The sequence below is a fragment of the Copidosoma floridanum genome, unplaced genomic scaffold (genome assembly GCF_036245765.1).
Source record: "Copidosoma floridanum isolate Cflo_tuat_1 unplaced genomic scaffold, Cflo_Japanese_pri ptg000019l, whole genome shotgun sequence".
NCBI lineage: Eukaryota > Metazoa > Arthropoda > Insecta > Hymenoptera > Encyrtidae > Copidosoma > Copidosoma floridanum.
In genome coordinates, this window is record NW_028321896.1 from 3729947 (window position 1) to 3757513 (window position 27567).

The 27567-nt window shown below is 41.8% G+C and overlaps 2 protein-coding genes across 2 annotated transcripts in view; one reads left to right on the forward strand and one right to left on the reverse strand.

Annotated features, from left to right (window-relative positions):
- Positions 1-2046: 2046 nt before the first annotated feature.
- Col4a1 (Collagen type IV alpha 1) lies at positions 2047-14939 on the reverse strand. Its single transcript, XM_014356834.2, has 26 exons — positions 14363-14939; positions 13785-13827; positions 11618-12073; positions 11405-11539; positions 11223-11330; positions 10633-10854; positions 10367-10552; positions 10166-10282; positions 9927-10091; positions 9546-9848; positions 9079-9462; positions 8767-8973; positions 8535-8703; positions 8333-8460; positions 7315-7753; positions 7106-7240; positions 6517-6731; positions 6158-6424; positions 5896-6067; positions 5531-5776; positions 5070-5435; positions 4774-4995; positions 4318-4689; positions 3935-4106; positions 3545-3659; positions 2047-3458 (listed from the first exon to the last, which is right to left on the reverse strand). Exons 1-26 carry the CDS (start codon positions 14380-14382, stop codon positions 3201-3203), a joined length of 5622 nt encoding a protein of 1873 aa, XP_014212320.2. The 5' UTR covers positions 14383-14939; the 3' UTR covers positions 2047-3200.
- Positions 14940-15457: 518 nt separating this feature from the next.
- The window catches only part of LOC106642150 (uncharacterized), a 41952-nt gene continuing 29842 nt past the window's right edge, over positions 15458-27567 (forward strand). Inside the window, exon 1 of the mRNA XM_014356840.2 lies at positions 15458-15738. Within this exon, the coding sequence (XP_014212326.2) occupies positions 15640-15738 (99 nt within the window). The 5' untranslated portion in view covers positions 15458-15639. The remainder of the gene's footprint in view (positions 15739-27567) is intronic.

Here is a 27567-nt window from a genome sequence, read left to right on the forward strand (position 1 = left end):
AAGGGCCGTAACGTTTTCAAAAACGAATAAAGTGAAGATCGACTATTTTATGAAAAAGTCTATTTATTTAATCAACCTGACATGGATCTTCATCAAGTGACGACCGATACTATCATTTACCATACGAATGTATCAAGAAATTTCTTTCGTGGCACCTTTTCCCTCTTTAAATATGTTTTTTTTAACAAAAATCTAATGCTAAAAGCTCCGCACAGGACCTACACCGCTTTTTTTGTCTTGCTCGCGTCCTTAAGGCATCTTTTACAAAAGAATAAGTGAAAAAAAATCGGCCAATCGTATGCACACGAAACTTCGAGAAACTTCTCTCGATCAGAATGAAAAAAAAAACCGTACGCGCCTTTCGACGGGTGCACTTTCTCGAAGCAGCGCGCTCGGCTGCGTCTTGTATTTTCGTATCCCCTGGTTTACAAAATTTTTTTGTTTCCTTACTTCTATCGATCCAGTGTCAACGAAATACAGCAAAGGTTCACGAACAACGACGCCAACGACGGCGAGGATAAAGCGCTCGGTTGGGATTTTTTGAATCGACTGATATCGTCAGCCCGTGCGCGCGCGAGTGTATGTTCGTTGAGATCGCGCTAGAGAAGCTGGAGGCTCGAGGACGAGCGAACCGGTCTGATTGGTCGGATCGGCTCCACGCCTTCTTTTATAATTAGTCGCTATGGTGAATTAAATTTTATTATTCCGTTTTTCTCCTACGTGTACATATCTCTTTCCTCGATTCGGTTTTATTTCAACAAACGACGAGAAAATATTCCAGTCATCTCCCGTGTATGCATAATTTCAGTTTTAAGGCTCACGGGTATATATTCATAAGAGGACTAAGCGTGCGATCTCTGTTTTCGTTCCGACGATATTAGCAGCATCTTGTATTTACACGAAACTTAGGATTGTTGAGACGGAACTCGAAAAAATATCTGTACTTCTACGGTCTATGTTGGCTAATTGTAAATGATATTTGGCTAGCATGTACTTTGTTCGTGATAACATTTTTCCTTTTTATTTTTTAAGATTTTTGTTTGCCATTCTATTTTATCGAGGATTCTTAGTGATGTAGTCTATTGCCCGGTCGCGAATACACGTTATTGGACGTTCAAGTTCAAAAGTGAATTTTAATATTGTGGAAGATGCGAAAGTTTTTGGTCTTGGAATGTCACCGGTCCGGATTTCGATAAGCTGAGTAAGTTAAGAAAAATTGAGAACGCGTTAAAACGTTTTCTCGTAAGTTCCGGAAGCTTTTAAATGCAGTAATACACATCGCGTTGAAAATCCTGATACTTTTTTTTTTTTTTTTTCATAGTCTTTAATCTTTTTAGTTCCTCGCCTCTTGATAACATTAGTAGACAATCAAAAAAATAACAATGTTTACCTCATTTTTTTGTGATCTGTTGTCCTTTGCGCGCACAAGTTAATGAAAGACTTCGTATACTACGATTTGAATGCGTGTGACGTATGAGCCAGCGTTATTGGAAAAATAAAATGCTAATCAAGAGGATTCGTTCTGCAAACTAGGCGTAAACAGAGCATGTGCAAAAGTTGTTTGTACTGGCGCGTGTGGTAGCAAGTAAGTACAGTGTGTGCGAAATGCTAGATCACCTATTTGTTAGCTTTAATGTCACTATGGAGAAATCATGATTTTTACTTTTGCCCTTTTTATTATTTTTATAATTAATGACTTCAAAACTTTACGTACATTTGTTTGACTTTGTTTTACTTCACAAAATAGTTAAGTGTAATCGAAGGATCTGTAAATGAATCAACACAACTTTATTATTATACAACGTTTAATTTACAAGTTCCATACATAACATTGTTTAAAAAATCTAAAAAATATTGTCTTTATAGATGTCCAGTTTACATAAAAAATAGCTTTGTCACATAAATATCTTCAGCGATCGAGAAAACCGAATTTGATCAAGCAGTACTCAATGTATTTTTACTGATAAATAATGTAAAGTTGTCAATGTCGTAAAATTTGTATTTTCTCATCATACAAAACACTAATAAAAAAAAAAAATTAAAATCCATTTAAACATGTGTGTATTTTTTTTAACAATTTCAATTAAGAAGGTAAATTGATGATTGTAGATTGTAAATTTTCTTAATATGTACATCAAATTTATGATCTGTAATGAAGTTAATGCAAATGGCTCAATTTTTTAAAGCGTTAAATACATGTTTTACTACTATTAATTACAAAATATTGATTCTTTTGGCAATTTGGTTTTAATAAAAAAATTAAGTTTAATAACATAAAAAGCATAAAAATTTATTTGAAATAAAAATAGGATAATTTTAACAATTGACCATTGACTATCAACAATTACGATGTAAAGCAATTCTTTATTTAAAAATTATGTCGATGAAATCGCATGGATTTGCTTTTATATTCGTACATAAATAAATGTTTTTTTAACTGTCTTTCAACACGCATACGAAATGTACAAATACAATAAAAGAAAGCAATGCAAGTAGTTATAACACTGTCTAAGCTTTTATGACTATGCACATTTCAAAATTAAATATAAAATTAGAGTTATACACTGACACTGACTATAGTAGAAAAATATCTATGTATTTAAATATTTGGTTTTCATTATCATGCTTAATTTTATCTCATTTCCTTCTGTATTGAAATATACAGTTCGTATAGAAAGTGCCGTATCTCGATAAAGGCAGTGATTATAAATTGATAACGAATACGTACGCAATAAATAAACAAACATACATACAAATACATGTATGTAGTTACATTTATTTATATAAATATATATTTTACTTTACATACTAGGTAATATGCTAAGGTACTTATAAAAATAGCAAAAGGAAAAAAGAAGATACCGAAAGGAATAGATACAGTGAAACAGATTAAAGAAGGTTGTGGTAAAATGAAAAATAATGAGGGTAACACTTGAAGAAACCACAACATTTTTAGAAGAAAAAGAAAAAATAAAGAAAGGTAACGCTGAACAGAGCTTTTATCAATGTACTTATTTCTATAATGAGTTATTCATTTTAATAACTTTTCTCGTGTTTTCGCTTTAAAGAAGATTTATCGTTCGTAACATAGTATATCGGCAGCTTTTTTATTTTTTGCGTAACGAATGAACAGCAATGCACAATCGAAATGCATTTGGCGACGTGATCTGTCACAATCACGCTAAGGGCACGTGGATTTATTACGTGTTTTTCAGGCACACTTGGCAGCGACTTATTCTGGAGCGCAGACTTCCTGCCTTGAGGGTCTGCTTATTTGGTTTCTGGAACTGATCACGATCTTCAATCGTGGCCATCCAGAAACTGAACTCGTTGGGATAGTAATGACAGTGTCCCTTGCCTCCGTTACACTCGATGAATGGAGTTGCACGGAAGTCCTCTAGACAAGACCCCGGACTAGATAGAGACTGTCCGCCACCCTGAGAACCAGCTCCAGTATGCTATAAAAAAACATCATGTTTCAATACATTATGATGCTTAAATAAATAAAAAGGTCAAGTTTAATATTTAATAAAGATAAATTTACCATAACGAAACTGTATCCAATCCAAAGACCGGACCATCCTTCAGGACAATCAGGAATTGTGACCGATTGACTGTGCACAGCTAAGACATTTGCGGGAACTTCACATACGACGCACCTGAAAGTTTACATAACATATCGTGCAGACTTTTTTTATTAGTGAATAATTGTATTTTTTATTTTATCAAATTACAAATTTTTCAAGTACATATTAAACTTCAAGGATTGCTTTTTATATTAAAAATCATTTTCTAACTTTTTTATATAACGCATTTGGGATCATTGCAACTAAAGTGGGTATGATTTTTATTTTTTTAAATTTGTTTAATTTTATGACAAGTTTATCAAATACACCTTTGCTAGGTGCTTGAATATGTGCGTAATTTTTCATACCTAGAAATGTATTCCTCTATCTCGGTTTCTTCTACTGGCATCATAGGAATCGGACTGTTTGTTGACAACCAATAAGATCGATCATTTCTACTGGCATAGTGACACACACTATTTACATCACAAAACAGGAAAGGCATTGTCGAAAACTTTCTTACGCAGGATCCAGCATAACCTGTTTAGCAAAATCACACTTGAACTTAAAAATTTACGTGGTGAATAGGATACACATGCTTTCACGGAAACGATCACTTTCATGACAATGTCTGTATAGATGTGAAAAACTTTTGATGAATGCAATAGTCATGAACACTTAAAATAAATTTTGGAACGTGAAATATGATAAAAAATAATATTTAAGGATCAATTAAATTTTCAATACTAACCTAAGTCTTGGGAATGCGCTCTTTCATCGCCATCGGTATATAAAAGACTGTAACCGTCCCATAGCTTGAAATGTCCTCGATCACATTCGGGAACTGTTTGGCTTTGACTGTGTTTGACCAAAAGTATGCCAGTAAGGTAGTCAGGAGTAGTTTCACATGGTGCACCAGATTCACCTGGAATACCTGGTGCTCCAGGTGGTCCTAAAAGACCTGTTGGACCTTGAGGCCCTTGCAAACCTGGCAATCCTCTTAAACCTGGAATCCCTGGAGGTCCAACTAATCCTTGGACACCTTTAGGGCCATTAACTCCAGGATAACCTGGAAGTCCTTGATCTCCTTTTTGACCTTGTGGTCCAGGAGGCCCAATGGGTCCTTCAAAAATTGATTGAATGTAGTTACTATTGTATATTAATCATAATTATTGCTGTCTCATCCTCTTAATTTTTCTCTATTTACCTGGGAAACCCCTATCTCCTTTTTCTCCTCGACCAGTAGGAAGAGCTATGCAAGCTTCTCCCTTATCTCCTTTCTCTCCTTCTAACCCTGCAGCTCCAATAACACCATCCAATCCTGGGTAACCCTTGTCTCCTTTTTCTCCTACAGACCCTGTTAAACCAGCGACTCCGTCCCAACCTCTATCACCTTTCTCTCCTTTCTTACCATCCAAACCGTCACGACCTGTTCAAAAAATATCAATTCATTAGGAAACTTAATAAAAAGTTACTTTGAATTAAAGTAAAAAAAATTTTTACCAGGATAACCAACTTCTCCTTTTTGACCAGGACCCGAATATAATCCAGGTGGACCTTGATCTCCTTTTGGTCCTCTTTCACCTTCTAATCCAGTCATGCCATCCAATCCAGGAGCTCCATCGCGTCCCGGCAAACCAGTAGGACCAGGAAGACCCATGTCTCCCTTGGGTCCAGCTGGCCCAATCGGACCAGGTACACCAAGTTCTCCTTTCATACCTGGAAGACCCGGCAAGCCTCTATCTCCTTTAGAGCCTGCTAATCCAGGGAAACCGTCTCTTCCATGTTTACCAGGCAACCCAGGAAGGCCTTTTTCTCCCCTAATAGTTAAGCCAGGAGGTCCCATAGGTCCAGAAGGTCCGCGATCCCCTATGAGTTTGAATCATCACATTATAATAAAAATTTAACATTATAATTTTTGGTTGGAATCATAATTATTTTTATTTCTTTCCAAAAATTGTTACCCTTATCTCCTGGAATTCCTGGTTGGCCTGGGAAACCTGGACTGCCAGACTCGCCCTTATCTCCTCTTTCTCCGGTGAATCCTGGTGGGCCAGGAAATCCAACATCGCCCTTTTCGCCATCACGTCCTGGATAACCTGGTAGTCCAGGTTCTCCTTTTTCTCCTTTTACATTCACAATCAACCCAGGAGGACCATGATCTCCTTTTTCACCTGGTTGTCCAGGGTAGCCAGTATGCCCCTCAGGTCCTGAAAATTGTTATGAAACTCGATTTTATGTATTAATTTTTTTCTTAAAATTAACGCATTAAGAACAAACTGTCTAAAGTTATTCAAATAACTGCTTTCATTAAATTTTTTCTATTTACCTTCTGGACCTCTTTCTCCCTTTAATCCATCGAAACCAGGTCTTCCAGGGGGACCCATTTCTCCATCCAAACCAGGAAAACCTACTGATCCCATTGGTCCAATATCTCCCTTTGTTCCATCTATTCCATCTATTCCAGGTTCTCCGGGTTCTCCTGGTGTTCCTGGGAATCCCTATATATGACATATTCAATTATTGATTTTTAAAAGTATTTACTTGTACTTAAAATTTACACTATAAATCATTATAAGTAATGTATTTACAATATCTCCTTTCGAACCAGGGAAACCGCGAATTCCCATGTCTCCTTTATCTCCTCTAAAACCAGGTGTTCCATCTCTTCCTGGTAAACCTGGCTCTCCCTTATCCCCTGGAAGGCCATCTCGGCCATAACCTGGTTGACCTGGCTCACCTTTTTCGCCATCTATACCATCTCGACCAGGTGGTCCTTGAGGCCCTCTTATACCAGGCATTCCAGTTTCGCCTTTTTGACCTTTTTCTGATACCTGTCCAGGCTCTCCTTTTTGACCCTGGCAATTGTTAATAAAATACATGCAAAATTTACTCTGCTATACATGTGAACTATTTACTTGGAATATAACAGTTTAGAAATCATTATTACTTGAAAACCTAATTCTCCATGATCTCCTTTTTCCCCTTCGAGACCAATCGGACCCATTCTTCCAGGCTCTCCGGGAAATCCCACATCTCCCTTAGGACCAGGCTCACCAAGGAGTCCTGGTTTTCCATCCATACCAGGCATACCAGGAAAACCTTGCAAACCTTTCTCGCCTCTTTCTCCTTTTAAACCTGGTGCACCATCTAAACCGGGTTGCCCTACAGAAATAATATAAAAAATATAATATAAATTCAAAATATACATTTTGATTCTAAAAAATTAATATGCATTATAGAATAAATTATTATTGATGATTTCAGAATCACGCAATAATTTCTATGAGTAAGTTGTGCATGTTTATGACAGAAATATTAGTTGAGGTGCAAGTAATTGTCTTGCAATAAAAAGATGAATATTAAGCTTTCTGCTTTTTTTAAGAACTGCATTTCATAGAGTTCAAATTTGTTACAAGACGTTCCAATAACATGAATACTTTTTTACTGATTATAAAAACAAAGTTACACTTGTTCAAATAGTAGGAGCCAACATCGCAAAATGTTTTATAATCATTATCTTCTTACAAACTCGTTACCTTGCAAACCAGGTGGTCCTCTACGTCCAGGAAAACCTTTCGGACCGTCGATACCAGGAACACCTATATCACCTTTCATACCAGGTAATCCAGTTAACCCGATTCTTCCTGGTTCTCCAGGGGGTCCCATTTCACCTAATATCAATATAATTTAATTTTATTAATGCCTATTATTCCTTTGCTCGTGAATATTGAAATTGAATCCTTACCTTTGTAGCCATCTGTACCAGGCGTTCCTGTGATTCCAGCTGGACCTGGAGGGCCCATGGGTCCAGTATCACCTTTTTCACCAGGGACTCCTGGAATTCCATTGAGCCCTGGTTCTCCTATATCACCTTTTTCCCCTGAAAATCCTGGTAAACCTGGGTAACCAACTGGTCCTTCCTCTCCGACTAGTCCAGGTCCTCCTTTATCTCCCTTTGGACCGGGCGCTCCAGGTAAACCAATACTTCCTTTGACTGAAATGCCTGGTTCTCCCTTGCCACCTTTCGGCCCGTTCAAACCAGGAAAACCTCTCTGTCCTAAAGCACCATGCTCGCCAGGAAATCCCATAGGACCGGTGTTACCTTTATCTCCACGAGGACCTGGTAATCCTCTGGGACCTGTTGGTCCAGGTGCTCCAATGGGGCCAGGTGGTCCTGGTAAACCCTAAATTTAAAGCATGATATACTTAATTTTCATACCTTCACTATTCAAGAAAAAAAATTCGAATAAGTCAATTTATTTGATATATTATTTGGTTATGACTAATGTAATTCACGATAAAATTTTTAAATGATATTCATCATTAATAACAAAAAATTGTTTTTGCTTAACAAAATAGTTACACTAAAACAGTTGGAATAATTGATTGTACAACGTAATAAAAAAATTTTAATATTCATTATGAGAATATTATTTGTAAATGAATGTAACAAGGTTTTTAAATCGTAGTTAACATAATAATTTGCAGGTGAAATAATAAATACTTATAGAATTACTTTGTTAAAAGTTATTCATATGAGTGGCTTTTCTATTCCAGTACTAAAATTTCCACCAACGAAGTGGTAGTTCTTTACCAGTGTTTAATACTTTGAAATACTACAATTTATAAACTTGGACGATATGCAAATTTCAACAAATCGAGTGCAAAAATGATTGAATTATATAATAATCAAAATGCCAGTAGTACATCTAACCTTAATAATAAAAAAAACTCAGAAACCATAATTTTTTTCTATAACTTACTGGTTCACCTAAATAACCTCTATCACCCTTCTCTCCATCAAAACCACGAAGACCTGGTTCACCTTTTTGGCCTCTGTCTCCAGGAGGCCCAACAGCAGCGTGTTCAACATTTAAGGGTGGACAAATTCCTTAATGAATAACATAAAGTTAGTCGGTTTACAAGTATTTTTAAACTAATTACAAAGTAATTTCAATTGCACACCTGGATCTCCTTGCATTCCAGGAAATCCTGGTTCTCCCTTTGGACCAGGATATCCATCACTACCCAAATCACCCTGTTCACCTTTAATGCTTAAACCCATTTCGCCTTTTCTTCCAGGGATTCCAGGTCTTCCAGGCGTTCCACTTTGTCCTGGAAAGCCTTGATCACCCTAAGGAAAATGGCATTAAAAATAATAATTACAAATGTAACTTTTAATAATTTATGTAAATACCATGTCTCCCTTGGGACCTGGAAAACCTGGACTGCCTGCTATGCCTTTTTCACCTGGAGGACCTTCAAGACCTCGAGGCCCTGGTCTTCCATCATCACCACGATCTCCTTTCATGCCTTTTTCTAGTTTACACTGATCTTTTGTAATTAAACAGTCTTTTCCCGATTCTCCTTGTGGTCCTGGAGCACCAGGCACTCCATCTGTACCCTATTTTATTTAAAAATAATGTAATAAAAAGAGTTTAAATACATTTAACATAAATGTGGTATTTTCTATTAATTTAAAACTTATTCATTAATAACAAATACGCACTCGTTCGCCAGGAAGACCACTAGGACCTGGTAGTCCGTCAGCACCTGCTTCACCAGGAAAACCATGTTCTCCAGGTGGTCCTCTAAGACCTGGTAGCCCATCTTGCCCATCCAGGCCACGATCTCCTTTTACTCCTTTTTGTCCAGGAAGGCATTGGGAACATTTACCACCAGCTTCTCCTTTCTCACCAACTAATCCAGGGAACCCAGGACTACCATCTCTTCCTGGTACTCCTGGCTCTCCCGCAATGCCTGGTTGACCTGGAGGACCTGGAATTCCTTCTAAAGAATCACCTGGGCGACCTCGTGAACCACCATATCCTCTTTCTCCCTTCTGGCCTTTGGCACCATCTCTTCCTGTAGCCCCATCCATTCCAGCCGGGCCCTTACATGTTTTATTTAAATTTGTACCTCATTAATATTGAACAATCGATCAAAGTTAAATTCTTTTTTTTTAACACTACTTACGATAATCGATAGTCCTTTTTCGCCTTGCAAGCCCCTTGGACCAGGAGGACCCATAGGTCCAATAAAACCTTGAGGACCGGTTTCTCCAGGTAAACCGGTGAGTCCGGCGTCTCCTTTAGCTCCTTTATCACCAGGAGCTCCTTCTATCCCAGGAATACCAGATAATCCAGGGCCTCCAGGTGGTCCAATAGGACCTCTAGGCCCTGGAACACCAGCAAGCCCATCTGACCCTCTCAAACCTACTGGTCCAGGATATCCTCGTGGTCCTTTTTCGCCTGGTGGACCTGGTTGTCCTTTCCCACCCTTGACAAAAGTTTGTTTTTATTAAAATTTTTATTATATTATACTTATCAACTGTTATAACAACATTTATCAACTTACTCCTGGGGGACCTGGTGGTCCTCGTAAACCTGGAATACCTTGTGGACCATCTAATCCAGGCTCTCCTTTGAATCCTGGCAAGCCTGATAATCCATCTGCACCATCTAAACCTCTATCTCCTTTACGTCCGGGAGGCCCGGGAGGACCAGAGTGCCCTTCGCGTCCCTTAAAGTAAAAGAGCATTCATTTAAAATTGCTTGAAAACTTTAACAAAATTGTTGAAATGTAAGTAAGCATACTCGAATCCCCGGTGCACCTGGCAAGCCTCTTTCTCCTTTAGGACCATTAAAACCTGGCAAACCATTGTCTCCTTGGAATCCAGGGTCTCCTTTCTGACCTGGTACTCCCATATCTCCCTGTATGTGGTAAAAAAGTTTGGAATCAATGTATTTTAAACAAGTTTTAAATAACTAAAAAAAAAAAATTTATTGGTATTTTACCTTATCACCTCTTGGTCCTTCTGCTCCCCTAGGACCCACTACCTCATCTTTTCCCGTGAAAAATGATGCATAACTTTCACCTGGTGGGCCAACTTCTCCTTTAATACCTTTATCCCCTTTAGGGCCTTCAAAGCCAAGTCCCATATGACCCTTTTCTCCCTTTAATCCTGGTGATCCACTGAATCCCTACCAGTTATAATTAGGTAATGTGCTGTATCGTCATAATGAAAATAATATTGACCGTAACTTGAAAATTATGTACTTACAATTGGTCCCATTTCACCTTTCTGTCCATGTGGGCCTGGATAACCCTGTGGACCAGGTATACCTCTTGCACCCTGTACTCCGTCTATACCAGGTTCACCTTTCTGGCCAACTGAGAGCCTACCACAGTGACCAGCTTCTCCTTTATCTCCCTTGCTTCCAGTGATACCAGGTAATCCTCGTGGACCAGGTTCCCCAGGTAATCCAGAACGACCAGGAGTTCCCTACATAAATCAATTACATCACTGCACGAATTTACAACTAAAAAGCGCAATGTATCACTTCGAAGGAGCAAGCAATCTCTTCTCAATAAAATACAACTCTCAAATTTTTGGGAAGAATTATACAACTCTGCTTGATAGAAAAATAATTTTTCTCGCAAATTATTTGTCTCCTTTTTCCGGAAACCTAATTTATCTTATATGCAAAGTGAAATCGTGAGATTCTTTGACATAGGGCTAAGTTTCCTATAGCACAAAATGCAAAAAACTGAATGGTAATCTGTCTTCTCTCCGACAACGAATTACTTGTATGATGTTAATTATTTATGCTATGAATATTATAGTTATTATTATTATTATTATTAGCTTACATCAGTTCCGTTGCAACCATCCCGACCAGGTAAACCGGAAGGTCCTGCAGCTCCTGGGCTACCAGGTACTCCATTTTGTCCGGGATGGCCAGGTAAACCCATTTTACCCTAAAAAGTTAATGTTTTTACAAGATTAGAAGATAAATAAGATGTCGAAAAGGATTTTTTTAACATTAACTAACTCTTTCACCCCGAATCCCACGCTGGCCTTGGGGTCCGGGATCTCCCTTGTCACCTTTTGGGCCGATAAATCCTTCTGCTCCCGGAAAACCGTGATCTCCTTTGGGGCCAACGGGACCCATCAGACCTGGTGGTCCCTGAAATATATGCACAATTGGTCGCATCATTTGAATATTGTGGGTCTGAACAAATTATTTTGTTACGTCAATACTCACCCTCGAGCCTTTTTCAGCAAAACATTTGGGATAGCAGCAGCCTTGACTAGTACAGTTTTTATTTGCTCCTGGAGCCGGATAAACTTTGTAGCTGCTGGGATATCCCTGCTCACCGTATCTATCGTGGGATTCTTGTTGTGATCGGCCAGATGTATCGTACCCGCCACCTGAAGTCGAAGACACCGAGAGACGGTGACTTTCGTTGTACCTCCTTCGTTCCTCTGCCTCCCATCCGTCCCAGGTTTGTTGACCATAGCCGGTATCCCACGAGTTGGAATAACCACGATGAACTTCATTTTTATTATGTCCTATCGGTGGTGGGGCCGGCGTGTATTCATCTGAATAATTTTCATCGTCGTAGTCATCTTTTTCGTACGATGTACCGGGCAAATCGCCGCGTTGCGGTCGATTTTCATCGGTATCTGGCCATGAGCTATTATATGGGTAGGCGTTTCTCTAAAAAGAAAAAAAGGACTTGAGTTATGAAAAAATAAACAAATGAAATGGTTAACGTGATGCAACACCTTCGACAAAAATTTTTATTTTCATCACGTTAGTTTCATTTATCTCCAATCAACCCAACAAAATTGCTGCACATCTTTATATGGTCTTTGAAATAAACAAATCTATGAAATTTTGAAATAGCAACATTATTCAGTATACATGTCAATAGACCTGTAGGTGAATTCATTTTATTTTTGCATTTCATTGGCTAGTAAAGTAAAATGTTCAAATCTATGCGAGTCTGATCCGTGTATTACAGTAAAATGTTTTTGCTACGATTTCAAAAATATAGAAAAGATTTATGTAAGTAAAAATGGTGATAAAGAATTGAATCACAACATTGATGAAAAATTCATGGGGGTTTTCATTACAAAATGAATCTAAGAAATGTAATAATTATAAGGAATTCTTATTCCTGCCATCTTGTTTACAAAGTCGTTGTTTGAAATTGAATGCACGTATTTATTGATAAAAATAATGTTGTCGTTAGTGCCTCCATTCTTTATACACTACATTTGGAAAAATCGTTACACTCCGTTTTTAATTTTATTCGGGGTTTAGTATTCGGTATACGTTTTAATGCTCTTATCCATATCTATACCTCGTTTTCCGTTTCATAGTGGATACGAAACTTCAATCTACCGTTAAAGTTTCACAAATTGAGGAAATAGGAAGAGCGAGATAACAGCTACGTTTATACTCAATATCTAGGGCGCGTGTGCCGCAAAGTTGAATTATCACATGCAGTTGAGAGTGTGTCTTAAATATTGGGTCAATACCATTTCCTTGATTGCATTATCTCCGACATTTACTCCTGAGTATGTGTACTTTTCTGTGTCTATGTTTTTTGCAGGATATACGTTTACTTAACTTTGTCAAATATATCATAGCTTCTCAAAGGATATGTTTTTGTGAAATGATAAAGGTAGTTATTAAAAATATTTTCTGAATAAATTCGTGCAAAAACTGACATGCAGAATTCATTAACCCCTTTTTTTGAATTTAAGTGTGTTTAAAACACTGTCTGTTATATTTGAGAGTAATAGTACCATAAAGAAAACTAAATGCAAACACGATAAAAAATTGTACTTCATATGATGTGAAAAAAGTCAACTATCAAGATAACTTTTGAAATTAATAAATTGCATATCTATACTCTTTAAAAATAAAAATAGTAATGAGTCGACGGACGAATATTCTTCACCGCTGCAATAGAGCGCGAAATCATCCCCTAAAACACGATATACCAAATAAACGGGGAATCCCCTGGTGGCGTAGTAGCGCCTGCACTATCGCGACCATCCAGCCAACAGTATACCGCGACGTGCAACCGGTTGCCTCGGCTCGGGAAACTATAGGCAACCGAAATCTGATACCGTATAGGCATGCATATTCCTCCCCCGCTTGGAAACGGAGAGCCGCCCTATATGTACGTGTACGACTCGTGGTGGGGCACCTTGGCAGTCCGTGCGCGAGTTCTCGCTCGGCGATCTTTCGCCACTCGACGCGCGGACGGCGAGCTGCGCTGAGCTATCACTAACTTGCCCGTACGATTGTCAGACGCGAGATGCTCGTCCAGTATAGCATTGGTGCTTCGCCACGTGTGCGATTTATCATGCATGTGTTGGTTAAATGATTAAAATATTGTCACAGGAGAACTTACGGCTTGTGCTGCGACGACCAGGCATGCCAGGGATGCGATAAATCTGTCAACAGAGAAAAAACAAAGGGAAAGGGCAATCGGTCAATCAAAAGTCATACCTGCATCGGGGAATGTATGTTTTTGAAGCCCTTAGCCGTATTTTCCGCTCCCAAATTTATCACGGAGAAACACACTTACCGATAAAGCTACGATCATTAATTAAAGCTGTACGCGAGATTTTTTACTGAACAGTACGAAGAAATAAAAAGAAAAAAAAATCGACCGATCTTGCGATAAATGCGCGCGTTTGGGCCTCGTTTTCGGGAGCGCGACAGACCCGAGAGCGCAAAAAACCGATCGCGCGGCTTCCCCAAAGAGAACCAGTTTGAATCACCTTAGGATTATTTCCGAGGATCGCTCACCCTAAACATTTCTGTCGAATAAACGAAATTTCAATCTACATTGTAAAGCCAAACGAGCCCTGATATCGGTAATAGATAAGTCCTCCGACAACAGGCAAAGAAAGAAAAAAGCTCCACGAGTAATATTGTGAAAAAAAAAAAAAAAAAAAAAAAAAAAAAGAAGAAATCGGTACTCACCGCAATCCCAACCGGGTCATGTCGATCGGCCAGCGGCGAGTCCGCGCTTGTGCGCGATCGCCCCGTGAGCTCCGATCCTCGCAAATTTGTCCTTTCTCGCGAGGCCTTTCCAGGAACCTCCACCCTCTGGAGCAACGAGGCACCACCGCGCTCACACTTCCGGGCGCGAATAGAGCTCCTCCTCGTTATACCGACCGTCGCCAACGGGCAAAAAACTACGGAGAGAACCGTCCGTCTTGGCCGTCCCGGTTGGGCAAGTGCGCCTCGATCGGCCAGCACTCCCGCCGAGAGAGAGAGAGAGAGACTACGCTCGGAGGGCTCTCTCTCTCGCTCGCTCGCTCGCTCGGTCTGGCTCTCGCTTTCGAGAGCACGGTCGTCCCGTCCTGGAAGCTCCCTCGGTGAAAACTAGCTCTCTCTCTCCTCGCGGGAGGATCCGCAGCAGCAGGGTCCGGTGGTGGTGGCGAAGGTGGTGGCGCCGCTCAGAGGGGGAGATACAAAAAGCAGATCCCTCCGCCGGAGCGGGAGATGGATGAGCCCCCGCCTCCACCGGGGCACCGAAAGAGCCAAAAAGCGCCGCGGAAGGAGGGAGAGAACGCAGGGGCCAGCTGCCAGGAGATGAGCCGGCGCGAGCCTCCGCGGTACACCCAGTCCCGAGCGCGCATCTCCTCCCGACTGTTGCGCGACCGAAGAGCGCGCTCCCGGCCCTATCGGTCGCGCTGCGCGTCTCCTCCCGTTCGCTCTCGCCTTCTCGCTCTTTTTCTTCCCACGTAAGTACGCGCGATACCGGATAATCACGCGCGCGATCGGCAAAAGCGCGCAGGGATACACACGTAATATTACGTGCAGGCAAAGCCGGCTACGCGAGGAGAGAGGGCGAAACAGTGACCCAGTGGGGAAGGAAAAAGAAGCGAGGTGGTGGTCGTCTTTTGGGCGGCAAACGGGAGGCCGGGGTTTTTCTCCCCCCCCCCCCCCTTGTGGCGAGCGCCCCCGACTTCTCGACAGCCCCGTCGACGCCAGGAGAGCGAGAGGGAAAAGACGGACTCGGTAGGCCGAGAGCGGATCGAGGCGCGCGCTCTCTCGCGCGGCTGCTGCAGCTGCTCCACAGACAGACCGACAAGGCTCGCTTTCCGTGCGCCTCTGCAGCTGCTCCTCCTCGTCGACGGATAACACGGTCCACCCGGGTGGTTGTACACGCGGGGCGGCCTACATTTTTTCGGTGAAGAGGTCCGGCTGAGTTTTCCAGGGCTTAGTGGGCCCGGGGCCCCCCCCCCTCCCCCATGATGCGGCCCAAGCGGTGGGAGCCCACGGTGCCGGTCTACCTGCTACTGCTGGCCACCTTTGCCTGCTGCTTCTGGCTACCGATCGCCGAGGCTGTCGTGAGTACCGATCTTTTTTTTTTTTCCTTACGATTATTAGAGACTCCTTCTTTTACGCGATTGCGTGCGTTGCTCCTTTCATATTTTTTTTTCATTTTTTTTTTTTTTTTTTTTACTCTAAAAATTTGTGGCTGTGGGCGCCCGGTGGTTGTCAAAGAGATCGGTATCCCCTTGTACACGATCTCTTAGGGGCCGATCGGAGCGCGGGCTGTTGCTGCTCGTTCAAAAATACGCCCCCGCGCGCCTCCACGCGAGAACAGCCGAACTTACGGGAGAGCGATGTAAAAACCGACGCGCACACACATAGGTTGCCAAAACAGAGCTATAGCCGTCTCTTGTTTCCCTCTCTTCCGAGCGATGATCCGCGTACGATCGGAGCAAAAAGATGATACGCCGAGGGGGGAGGGAGGGGGAGACCAAGAGGCGCTAAGAGAAGGGAGGGCCTATCGAGAAGGGGGGTGGAGGAGAGGGGCATTGGCAGGGCGATCAGCTGCACATGTGTGTAGGCGTCAAGGGCCATTATCACCTTGGCTCGTTTAGCGTAATTATGCTGAAATTCCTGGGGATTCGGCCCTTTGGTACCCGGACAAAGCCATCAGCTGATTGCACCCGTGGATAATTTGGTGGTAGGTCGATGGGTGTTGATTTTACTGCGCACTTCGTTCAACCGATCATCGGCATGCTCTTTTGGCACTTGGGAGTCTAGATTTGCAAACGTGTAATTTTTGCCGATGACCGTTGAACGAGACTGAAACGAAAAGGCCGATCGGATGCACATTGCAGCCGGGATTCCCCAAATTTCGCGTTAGTGGCGCGAAAGAGTTAATCGAACGCGTTATCGCAGTCGTGACATTAATTCTCATTGTAAACACAATTGTCGGAGGAGGAGGAGAGCGGGAGGGTGTAAGCTTGCGGAGATGCATCGTACCCGCGCAGCCAAGAGGCTTCCGCGTTTTTATTGCCCGATCGCGGGGCGAGAGTAAGGAGGAACTTTGATTCGAAACGATGATTGATTGTTCTCGGGGAGGATGAAAAGAAGATGATCTGTATCGCGTTCTTTCGCACATTGAATATGACTCATGGCGAGCGCTTGTTACATATAGTAAAGCAAACGTGAGACCATAGATGCGTGGAAGGAGAGACGTTGGCTCGACGGTTTGTTTCAATTTTGCCACTGTCGGGTATGTATCGACCATGTGCTGGGGTTGATTAATTGACGGAAAATTACCGATCGACAGAAATAGTTACATCGTTAGTGCGTCGACTGTTTAAACTGTACAAATACCTGTCCGATTAATTATCGGAATTTCAATAATACGTCCGCTGATTATTTTGCCCTTTCACTCCCGATGTCGCATGTATAATTACGCATACACATGAACATCGATCGCTTGGTCGTAGTATGGTCCCTTATTCAAAATTCAATCCAAATCACATGGTCATAAATTCATCCAAATCACGTGGTAGGTAAATCGTGGAAATCGAATAAAAATGGCACACTGTATGTTAATTGCAAACGGGACGTTGATACAACGTTTTACATACCAGAAATCGAAATAACAGCGACTCGCGATCTTATAAACAAAATGTTTTACGAACCAAACGAAAAAATCGCAGTATGCTTTTACCGATCTTTTGTAAAAAAAAAAATGTCTTTTTTCGTTGAATCAAAAAATTACACCCTTGGCCGATTGTCCGTCCAATTAGGATGAGTTCGCATAAAATTAACCGGTACGGTTGTGGGTACAAGATCGTTTACCACCTTAATCGACATCCTCAATTACATTGAGTTGTTAAAACCAACACCACGTCCATCAATTCTCACCTAGTGAGTGTAAAAAAAAAAAAGGAGGGAGGGACTTTCTTATACACGCGACTCTCGTCCGGACAAACTCGTATTGCGAGAAGCTAGAAAAGAAAAGCCAAACCAAAAGGCGCTTCTCGACTCGACGGTTACCCTTCCCTGTACATCTTTCGCTCTCATTCAACTGTACACGGTGCACGTACAAATGGGCACTCCCGCTAGCGCGCACACACAGAGAGGGACTCGCGTGACAAGTTGCCGTGAAATCGGTAGCAATTCCTCCATCCACCGGCGCACGCGAACGGAAAACCCACAGCGGTTGAAGTCGCCAATAGTATAATATATACACCTACACTGCATGTGCTGGGCCAAAAGTAAATCTGCAATGGTGTGTATCTCTCAGGGCTACAATACAGATCTCTCGGGCGCGCAAGAGCCAGTGGTGGGCGGCTCGGCGTGCATGCCAGGAACACGAGAGGGGGGAGGACGGGAGGGAAGAACCGGTGCTGCGACATAACAGAATTTAAAAGCACGTGCACGCCGTGTCTTTGGCTTGGCTCTCATCACGCGACCGACCCTCTCTCTCTCCCTCTCTTGGAGAGCGACAGAATGGAAGAGAGAGAAACAAAACCGAGGCACGCTCTCCTCTCCTTTGACCCTGAAGAATGATGCCCTCATTAGGGATGCTTTCTTCCATCGTTCCTTCCTCTTTCTCTCTCCCTGTGTAAAACAATACCCCTGCCATTTCTGCTCCTTCGTCTTCCTCTTCCCTGTAGCGCTTCTTTTTTTTTTTTTCTTCATTTTTTTTGTTTTTTATACTCGTCTCGGCAAGTTGCACGGACTTTCTCGATCGCCGCCGAATAACGTTCGCCTCGTTCATCTTCTTCCTCTTCGACAGGAGGTACATATACGTTTGCTCTCTTGCTTCCTTTTATTTTATTTTATTTTATTTTTTTGTTTTTTACTTCTTTCCGAATTGCAGCCCCCCTTTCTGTAAACGCGGACCTAAAATTAATCCGATTGATCGGGAGGCGATTTTGTGTGTGCCGTGCGGCCCAAAGATTGAACGCGCGCGTTACATCGGTAGGCGGAGTTGGAGGCAGCGCGATAAGGGCTACTTCATGAAGAAAAAATGAGGGAAAAAGAGGGTCCAGCTGTGCAGCGTGCAAGATCCCTTTTTTTTTCTTTCTCGACGCATGATTCCCGTCTCGTTACTTTCCGTGCATTTGTTGGGTGCGGCGATCGGTAGGGATCGTTAGGGTTACGCGTATAGAGTTTAATGGCGCCTTGGCTCACGTGTTATTACGATGGATAGCGAATTTTTTCTGGTCTCTATTTTTTGATAAAATTAAAGGGTTACGCAGAAGAAATAACAATGTTGTTTTCATTCGATGTTTATTTCTCATCCTGATGTTCGGCAGGGTCCGAAACTTTGCCCAAAAGCGCCGTTTTAAACACACGGAGCTTTGAAGTTGGCATATTCAATATTGTACCTACGCCTACAAGCTTTAAAATACTTGTTTTTATAGAATTAGAATTTGTTTGGTAAAATCGGGGTAAAATAACGTTCTAAAGTGTCAAGTAACAAGTATAAAAGACGAATTGCACGGAATTACAATAAGCTCTGTCGATCTTGAAAAAAAAAAAAAAAAAAAAAAAAAATACCATAAAATTTCGATGCTAACCGCTAATACTACAAATAGACGGTAAATATAGAGGTATAGACTAAATTAATGTACTCATGGGTTGAGGAACCGATTTTCATACTCCGATTGAATGAATCTGTACACAAGGAGGTGAATCTCTAACGATTTCAAACATCAAACGTACATTGAAGTTAAGGAAGATCGTAAAGTCCATCTTCAATAAGCCGTTCCCCCCAAAAAAGCACTTGTACCCACACAAGTAGCGTGATTTTTTTGTTTTCACCCCGTAAATAAGCCGAGAAGAGCTCACCAAGAGGCACCCACTCCTTGTATCAAAGTAGCAAACAGCCGCGCCTCTTCCTTCCCTCCCTCCCTTCGTTTTATAACCCGCAAATGAAACGAGCGCGAGAGCCAATTAAAATCTCTGTTTATCTGAATCATAGCTCATCGCGCGCTCTCCACATTATACATGCGCATCGCGTGACGCGAATACATATTACGTGCTTACAAATCTCTATACTTATATACTTTTTTTTTTTTTTTTTTTCCTATACAACGAGCTCGCGATCCCGAGAATCGTACGTCTACGGCAAAATGGTCATGTGACGCGTGGCTGAAGCCCAGAAGTCTCTCGTTGCAAGTCGACGTCGGCATGAGAAAAAGGAACGGAAGGAGGTTCAAGTGCGCCGCGCATTCGTATAATTTATACCCGTCTTACGTTGGAAGGCGCGCGTGCGAAACTACTTTGTCAGGCGCATTGAAAAATACGCTTGTCCGCGGTAAAATAATCACCGTTACGGCTCAATGGCCAAGCGACCCCGCGATGCCAGCCTGGGTACAAACGAACTGCGTGTGTGTACGCGGCTCAAGCGGAATCGATGAGCCACTGGGTTCATTGGCAAAAAGCTCCTGCAAGCCCGCAAACAATGACGATCCCAATTTTTCGGATAATTACATGTATATAGGTACGACGCCCCTTGAATTTTCGTTAATGAGCCCAATCGGTATGCGAGCGATAACTCACCCAACGACCGTCACGTAAGTGGTGGAAAAAAAAAAAAAAAAAAAAAAAAGCACAAAGATCAAGTGAACCGGTGCGCCGCCGAGTTATCGCTTCGCTCGTGTGCGCGACAGAGAACAGGGAGATAAAACGAGGGCTGTCGTTGGACAAAGTGTGTATATATATATGCCTGGTGGAACTGCTTGTCCATCCAGAGAGCCGATTTCTCGTGGGATCGCCACGACATGGTGCGTATGTATAATGGAAAAAAGCGTAGCGACGAAACTCCGTAGTTTTCTAGGGATCTTTTGCCGATGTATGACGCGGTTGAAAGCTTGCGATGTGCGTGGATGAGAGGCGGCTCTGTGTCGCTCGTGTGACCTCTCGGTTGAGATTAAAATACGGGCTGTAAGTTGTCGAGCGTTACATATTGAGAGAGACGGGTCGCCGCTCGGAAAGTTGATCTATGGTGTCGACGCGTTTTGTGCTGATTCAGAAAACATGGACTCTCCTCTTACTTTCACGACAATCAGAGTAGAAGCAGCTGGTGACATTGGTATCTTTTTTTCCAACTTTTTGATGACTATAGCGTACGAGCGGATGCATGAATGTTATAGGGTTGCAAAAGTGCAGATGTTTTTTTTTTTTGCAGGGTACATTCGTACAAAAGGCTCTTTGTGATTGATCGCGGGTTCGAGACGAGAGGGAAAAATGAAGTGTATGCGTATTTAAAAAAAATGTCGTTTCTTCAATTCGTAATGATGTATCCCAATTTTTTTTTTTTTTTTTTCCTCCAAATCATCCGTGCACAGACCAGATGAAAGAAGCTCCTTCTTCTTCTCGCTACAGGCGCTGTCATCGCGGTATAGCGAATCCTTTTTATGAAGAGGAAAGAGTCATCCATTGAAGGCAATCGGTGCATCGTGTTCTTTCTTTTCTCTCTGCTTTCATATCTCAAAAAAAAAAAAAAACTTGATAGTCGCTCAACATTGTCTTCCGTTTAATTTCTGTCACCACTTTCATCTCCTTTATATTGTACAGACCCTTATACGTATCACAGTACGTTTTTTCTCTTAAATGTTTTGTCGTAGAATCGAAAATATTAGCTCGATTTCAATGCAGAGAAAAACTTTCTTTTTTACTCGAGTTTATGTCCGTTAATTATTTCTTTTACTTTAATTTGAAAAAATTTACTTCAATTTCTTTATTTACCTCTGGCTCGGTTCTATGTATTAAATTTTATCTTCGTATTTCTATCACCCCACCCGTAAATCAATATTTATTTATTTGTCTTAACGCGTTCGTCTTCAAGTCTAAGCGTAATTGCATTCATTAATTGCTTTTTTTTGCATTCGTCTGTCTTCTCGTATCTGTTTTTGAGTCTTCGTCTTTATATTTATATTTTCAAACCTATACAGCTTTTTGTAAATTTTTTCCACAACTCATTTACTCAAACAAGCACTTTATAGCGGAAAATAATCTTTGACAAACACTGTGTTTATGTCGTTGTTTCTGTACATAGACATGCTTTGATTATATTTTCGTACAGACAAAAGGAGGCTAGATTATTGGAATACATCCACTGTCTCCAAACCTTTGACCCTTTGTCTCTGTTTTAAGGTACATTTTACGAGTTGCACAACATAATTTTGTTTTTCATAGGGTGAAAAATATTTTAATGATGATGATGATTTTTGTTTGGTTGTCTTTCTGATTTGGGCAAACTAAGAGTTTCACTATTTTCCGCACTCCACTGTACATACTCATCAGGAAGTCTCCCTTTATATCTTCTCTTTTTTAGCTGATGAATGGGCTTTGACGTTATACTTTATAAGCTATAGCTGCGGCGCTACTGCCCGTCGTCGTTTATTCTTAGACCATCCCGATTTCCATTTGTGTAAGCTATCGTACCTAATCTTTGTTTTTGAAAGGGGGAAGTGGGTGTGCAAGTGTATATGCGCCGACACAGGGATTATACTACAACCACGGGTAGGTATATAGCACTGGAAACATTTTTATACCCACGTCTCCTTATTTTCCCAGCAGATTTAAAATCTGTTGCAGGAAATAAAAAAAACCTCCAAGCTTCGAGAGCTTTCGACTAGACTTGGAGTAGTTTGTTTGCAGTTGATGGAGTTGTGGTGAAGAGGTTGATAAGAGGTCTTGATAAACTTACTAAGAGAAATTAAATCGATGCTTCGTAAGCTATTGCACCTATTCGATCAAACTAAACAATTGGTTTTTTTTTTTGGCAATGATTGGCATAAGCAATCCGTAGAAAGTAAAACGTTTCTTTCACAGATTTTTCACACTTGTAAACGTGCTGTAAATGTGTCAACCTGTTCCTACATTGGGTTTTTCCATTCAAACATGTCCAATTTAGTGGAACTGGTTAACCACTTGGTGCACCATAGATTTGGTTGTCCTTAAAATTGTTATCCGCGCCATCAAGATTCCACGATGCAATTTATGAAAAAAAAAAAAAACCAAAATTTCAACTACACACTTCCAACGTGTATTTTAAGAGAGATATTTGATGAATCTCATGTAAACTTGGAGTCTGCATATTATAATACAGTGCAGTGATAACCTGTTGCTTGGATGACGATTATTTATCAAGTCCCAAGAGCTCATTACGTGACTCCGTATGAGTTATCATTGCGGTGGGATAGTCTCTCGGCTGTTGCGTGCATACTATACTGTAGAAACTCCGAAAACTTGATTACTAAAATTACTGCTCTTCCCCTTCCCGTTTTTCGAGCACGCACATATGTGCTGATCAACGCCGCAGCTGGAACGAATTCTCGATCGGAAAATGCAAGCCGAAGTGAAATAAATCTTCAGCTTGTACCGATTTCAGCCATGGCGTCATTAGTGTCCCAGTAACGATAAGAGCTCTCGGAGAACGGGAGTTTCGGAAAAAAGCGTCTCTAGCTTGATAAGTGACACGTATGACGCTCCAAATGGGCTCTCTCTCGGACAACCAGCACATAGACGAAGCCGATCTGTCGTTTAATGCTCCGATTTGCCCGAAAATCCGAGTCGGCAACATCGGTTCGAACGTATGTCTATACACGAGGAGAGTTGAATTATCTCAGCTGGAGGGATAGTAATACTTTGTCGATTCTCGATTGTGTCTTCCGAGAAAACAAGAGGCACTTGCTTATCGTATATTTTTTCTCTCAGAGCTTTTTGCCCTTGTACGAGACTTGACGAATAAGAAAGGCATAACCATTCGATCACCAGACACGCGTCAAGCGAATTAGTTTAGAAGACTCTTCGACATCCCAACGGGCTCTTTATTTCATCGAAAGCTTCAACTATGTTATTCATTGGTCTCGACATCGTGAAACGCTCCTAAATAATATCAACACGTAGATTACGAAAGAAAAAAAAAAGACACGATGAGGGAAGCTTTCTAATGAATGGCACCTTGTTGTCATTTCGCTATTATTGTAACTGGCCTTTTTTTCTCATTATGATAAGCAATGCATCGTCATACAGACCTCGTGGGTTTGTAATATCACAACGATAATTAGGTACACAAATATATATGTGTATATACGACGATTTCGCATCTTGCGCGAGTCGTTTGTACCGATGGCAGTAAAAGTTATGTGAGCGCGCGTTACGTCATCTCGTGTATCAGCGCATTTGCAGTGTGAGCTTATCGTCCTGTGCTTCCGCGACGCCGCTTCTTCGTGCAAATGGGTCTGATTTAGATTTCCATAACGAGCCACGTCAACAGAGCGAAAGCTATCATTCGGAAACATCGAGGGCGCGTCATGACGTTTTATTGGCCACGTAGTTCCAACGTCCCGTCAGATAAGGTCAATCTTGGATGTAGCTCGCCTTTTTTTGACAACGAGTTCCTCTGTGCTATTATTTTTTCCGACGCATGAAATACTTTGATACTTTTACCACCGATGTGGGAAGCAACAAACACCGTCACATGTATAATCGACCGAAAGGTTTCGTACTCAGTAAGACACGTTGACAAATGATCCAATGCAGTGCGGCGCCCTCGACGAGATCGATCCAACGACTGAGCCCGTGTCTCACCACTTTGCAAAGCTCAAAGGGAAGATGGGGCGGGAAAAAAGAAAGGCGTCGTCTTTGAAGCGCAATCGGTTATATCGTCCGAAAAGCAGCTTTGACGCTCTGCTCGAGTGTATATTCAGCTCATCCCGGCAAAGTTCACGTAATGGCCAAACTTGACGCTTGACGTTTTACGAGCCCCTTCCCTCCCTTTCCCCGTGGACGGACTTTTCAGCTGTTCTTCCCTGCGATGAATGAAAGTGCACACCAGAGTCTTTTTTGCTTTTGAAGTGATACGGAAAAGCTCCTTCTGGGTCGATGTATCAACATTTTTTGCACGCGGTATATTGCTCGAACAACACGGGTGTATAATATACTCGTATAAGGTTGAGGTAGCCACCTTTAATAATAGAATCCGCGTGAGAGAGCAATAATGCAGTGCTGCGCTGTAAAACGAGAAAATGAAAAGCCGCGTATATATGTCGCGGGGAGAAAGGCTTTCAAAAGAATGGGAGGAAAAAATAAGCGTTGAGGTACGCGTATAAAAGTTTACAGCCCTCCTACGTGTACCAACTATCGCGTTGGTGGTGAAAAGCCGATGATGTAACCTCTAGCCGAAAACTGCACACATAATTCCCAGATAAATCGGGAGATTACGGGACGGACTTCCTATTAGCTTTTCCAGACACTTGACTCGCTTGGCGCACGTGTGCAATACGATCGCTTTGAAAACCGGATCGGGCGAGGACCAGAAATAGCTGCTGCCCTATGGTTGTTGAAGTGTGGGTAGCTCTGGAGATTTGATATATCCGACTCCAGTTTACGAGCGTGTGGTTATGGGGTACGTGTGCGTTTGGGCGTGTTCCTCTGGAGCTTTCGTACGATTTTTTTTTTTTTTTTTTTTTTTTTTCTTTAGCTGCGTATGCGTTTGTTGGCGATTGTCGGGAAGCCCTTGGAAACTCACTTAGCTGCTGCAATATCGGGACTTTGAACGTATTCTGTTGAAATTAAAATTTTTGGTTTACTGTCAAGAGGAAATAAACACCATGTATATCGGTATTAAAGCGATGTACCTTTATTTTTGGGTGAAAGCTTCCAGCGTGTTTCAATCAAACGACGTTTCGGTACCGATCTTCGACTGAAGAAAAAAAAAAAGTTAAAAAAAAAAAAAAAAAAAACAACACACATTACGCAGAAAAGCGTATAGTTTAATGGAACCCCGCACGGTCGTAAACCGCATATCTTTGATCTGGCGCAGATGGCGCGTGAAACAACCCTCTCTCGGCACCTCTCGCGCGTTTTCAAAAGAGCAAATTCGATGCAAAAAAAAAAAAAAAAAGAAAGCACGTCGCGTAAACATGTCATCCAGTCCTCTTCCGAATACTTTATTTTCAAAAGTAGAGGAAGCCTCTCGGAGAGGGGTTGTCGCGAAAAATCCCCATCCGAACAGGCACAGTTGTACCGCGTGGAAATGAAGCGAATCGCAAGTGGCTCTTTTTCAACTCTGGGAGGAAGGGAAAAAAGGCTCTTCACTTGACCCACTACGCGGGAGGGAACAAAGAGACGCTGGCGTATAACACACGCGCTCAAAGTGCGATTTAGAGGTGTCGAAGGGAGGAGAAAACAAATCTCGTTCGGGAAAAGAAACGAAAGAGCCACGAGGATGGAGATGAGAGGAGAAGAGGGTAAAAAAAAAAAAGACCTCCAGGCACGAGCGAGAGAGAAAACGGGGACGCGGCGCGCCCGGTACACAAGTATATAGCCTACGTAGGTCGGCTGGGAGAGAGAGAGAGAGAGCTTTAATGGAGGTCGCGCCGCGAAATCAACAGATGCTGCGGGCTATACGGCCGGATGATGTGCCGCACAACGCCGCGTATATAATGTGTACAACGCGTGCTGGTGGAAGAAGAAGAAGGAAAAAAAGGACACGTATACGCGCAACGCTTGTACGTAGCTATAATACGCCCACGACGGTATACCCCACAGACCCACGCCTGTACGATTTTGCACTTGCGAGTCGAGGTCACGAGTTACGTGTCACACTGCTTCTTTACCTGCATGCAGTGGTGGCTAATCATTCATCAATGACGCGTCTCGTAGGTACATTTTGATTTCGCGATTCGAAGAATGAGCGCATCTCTTTTTTCTCTCTCTCTCTCTTCTTCGTTCGTTACCTGCGACTGCAACGGAAGAATGACGATTACAATATGATATTAGGTGCACACTGCGCGGACCGAGGGCACTTTTTCTTCGATACGTGTACACCCGTATCCTAAAGAAAGTAGGTCCCTCCGATAAGGGTTTTAAAACGCGTATCTGCCTACTCGTCGCGCGAGAAAGTGATTCCTCAAAAAAGTTTCGAGGCGAAAGCTCTTTCACTGTATCATGTATATATACGGACACCTACGAATCGTATAGCTGCTTGTTCCGTTCAGCCAACAAGTATTATGGTAAAATGGTTTCGCGTCAAGGAAAATGGCTTGCTCTGCCCAAAAGTTGATTGGTCGATGGACGTTTTTTTTTTTTTTTTTTTTTCAAGCCTGGCAAAAAAAATGAGCTTTTTTTTGGCGTTGAAAGTGTTTTTTATGCTTCGATTTGCTCAAACGAATAACGTAGAAACTTTGTTATCAAACCATGGAGATAAAATTTCAACCAAGTATCACGAAAATTTGATATGTTTTTTTGTTTTTATTTTTTTATTTTTGGCAGAAACACTCGACCTTGTTTGGTATATGTTTCGTAAGGACAAAACGTAACGCGGCGACGAATGTAGGGTAATCTCAACACACGAGCCACACAAAGTTCGCGATAATTTTGATACGAGTATCTTTCAAAAGCTACAACAACAAATTCGTGTGTTTACTCTCGTATTATCGTTAGAGAGACTACGCGTTGAAACGAGCACTTTACGTTGTACTTAACAACAAACCTATCAGTTGAAGCAATAATCTTATAGGCTCGCACGTCTCGTTATTAGTTCGCATATCGGCTGAAAATGTTTTAATTAGTTAAGAGCACCGTTCGATTGTTGTGTTTTTACTGAATTGTTGTTCGAGGAAAGGTCGAGAGAATCAAGAGTATTGTTTTCGTATGGCCAAATAGGACGCATGGGATTGATTACATGAAATCTTGGGTTTTTACCGGAGTGACCTTCGTTAGATTGACCGAGTACAAAATAAACGAATCGATAAACTTTGTCTCGAATCAACGTGATGCAAAAATAAAAAGAAAAACATCCTCTTACGCGGGTGATGAAAGTAAAAAACCTCTTGAACAACCGCGTCATTTGGGATTCGACGGAAGCGTACCATCGACCATCGAAGCACTTTAAATGTCGATAA

Excerpts from the sequence above, each read along its gene's own strand:
- Col4a1 (XM_014356834.2), bottom strand. The coding sequence starts at position 14,382 with ATGACCCGGTTGGGATTGCG. Across the intron at positions 11,331-11,404 it reads GTGGGATTCGGGGTGAAAGA|GGTAAAATGGGTTTACCTGG; the intron begins GTTAGTTAATGT and ends TTAACTTTTTAG. Across the intron at positions 7,754-8,332 it reads GAGGTTATTTAGGTGAACCA|GGTTTACCAGGACCACCTGG; the intron begins GTAAGTTATAGA and ends CTTTAAATTTAG.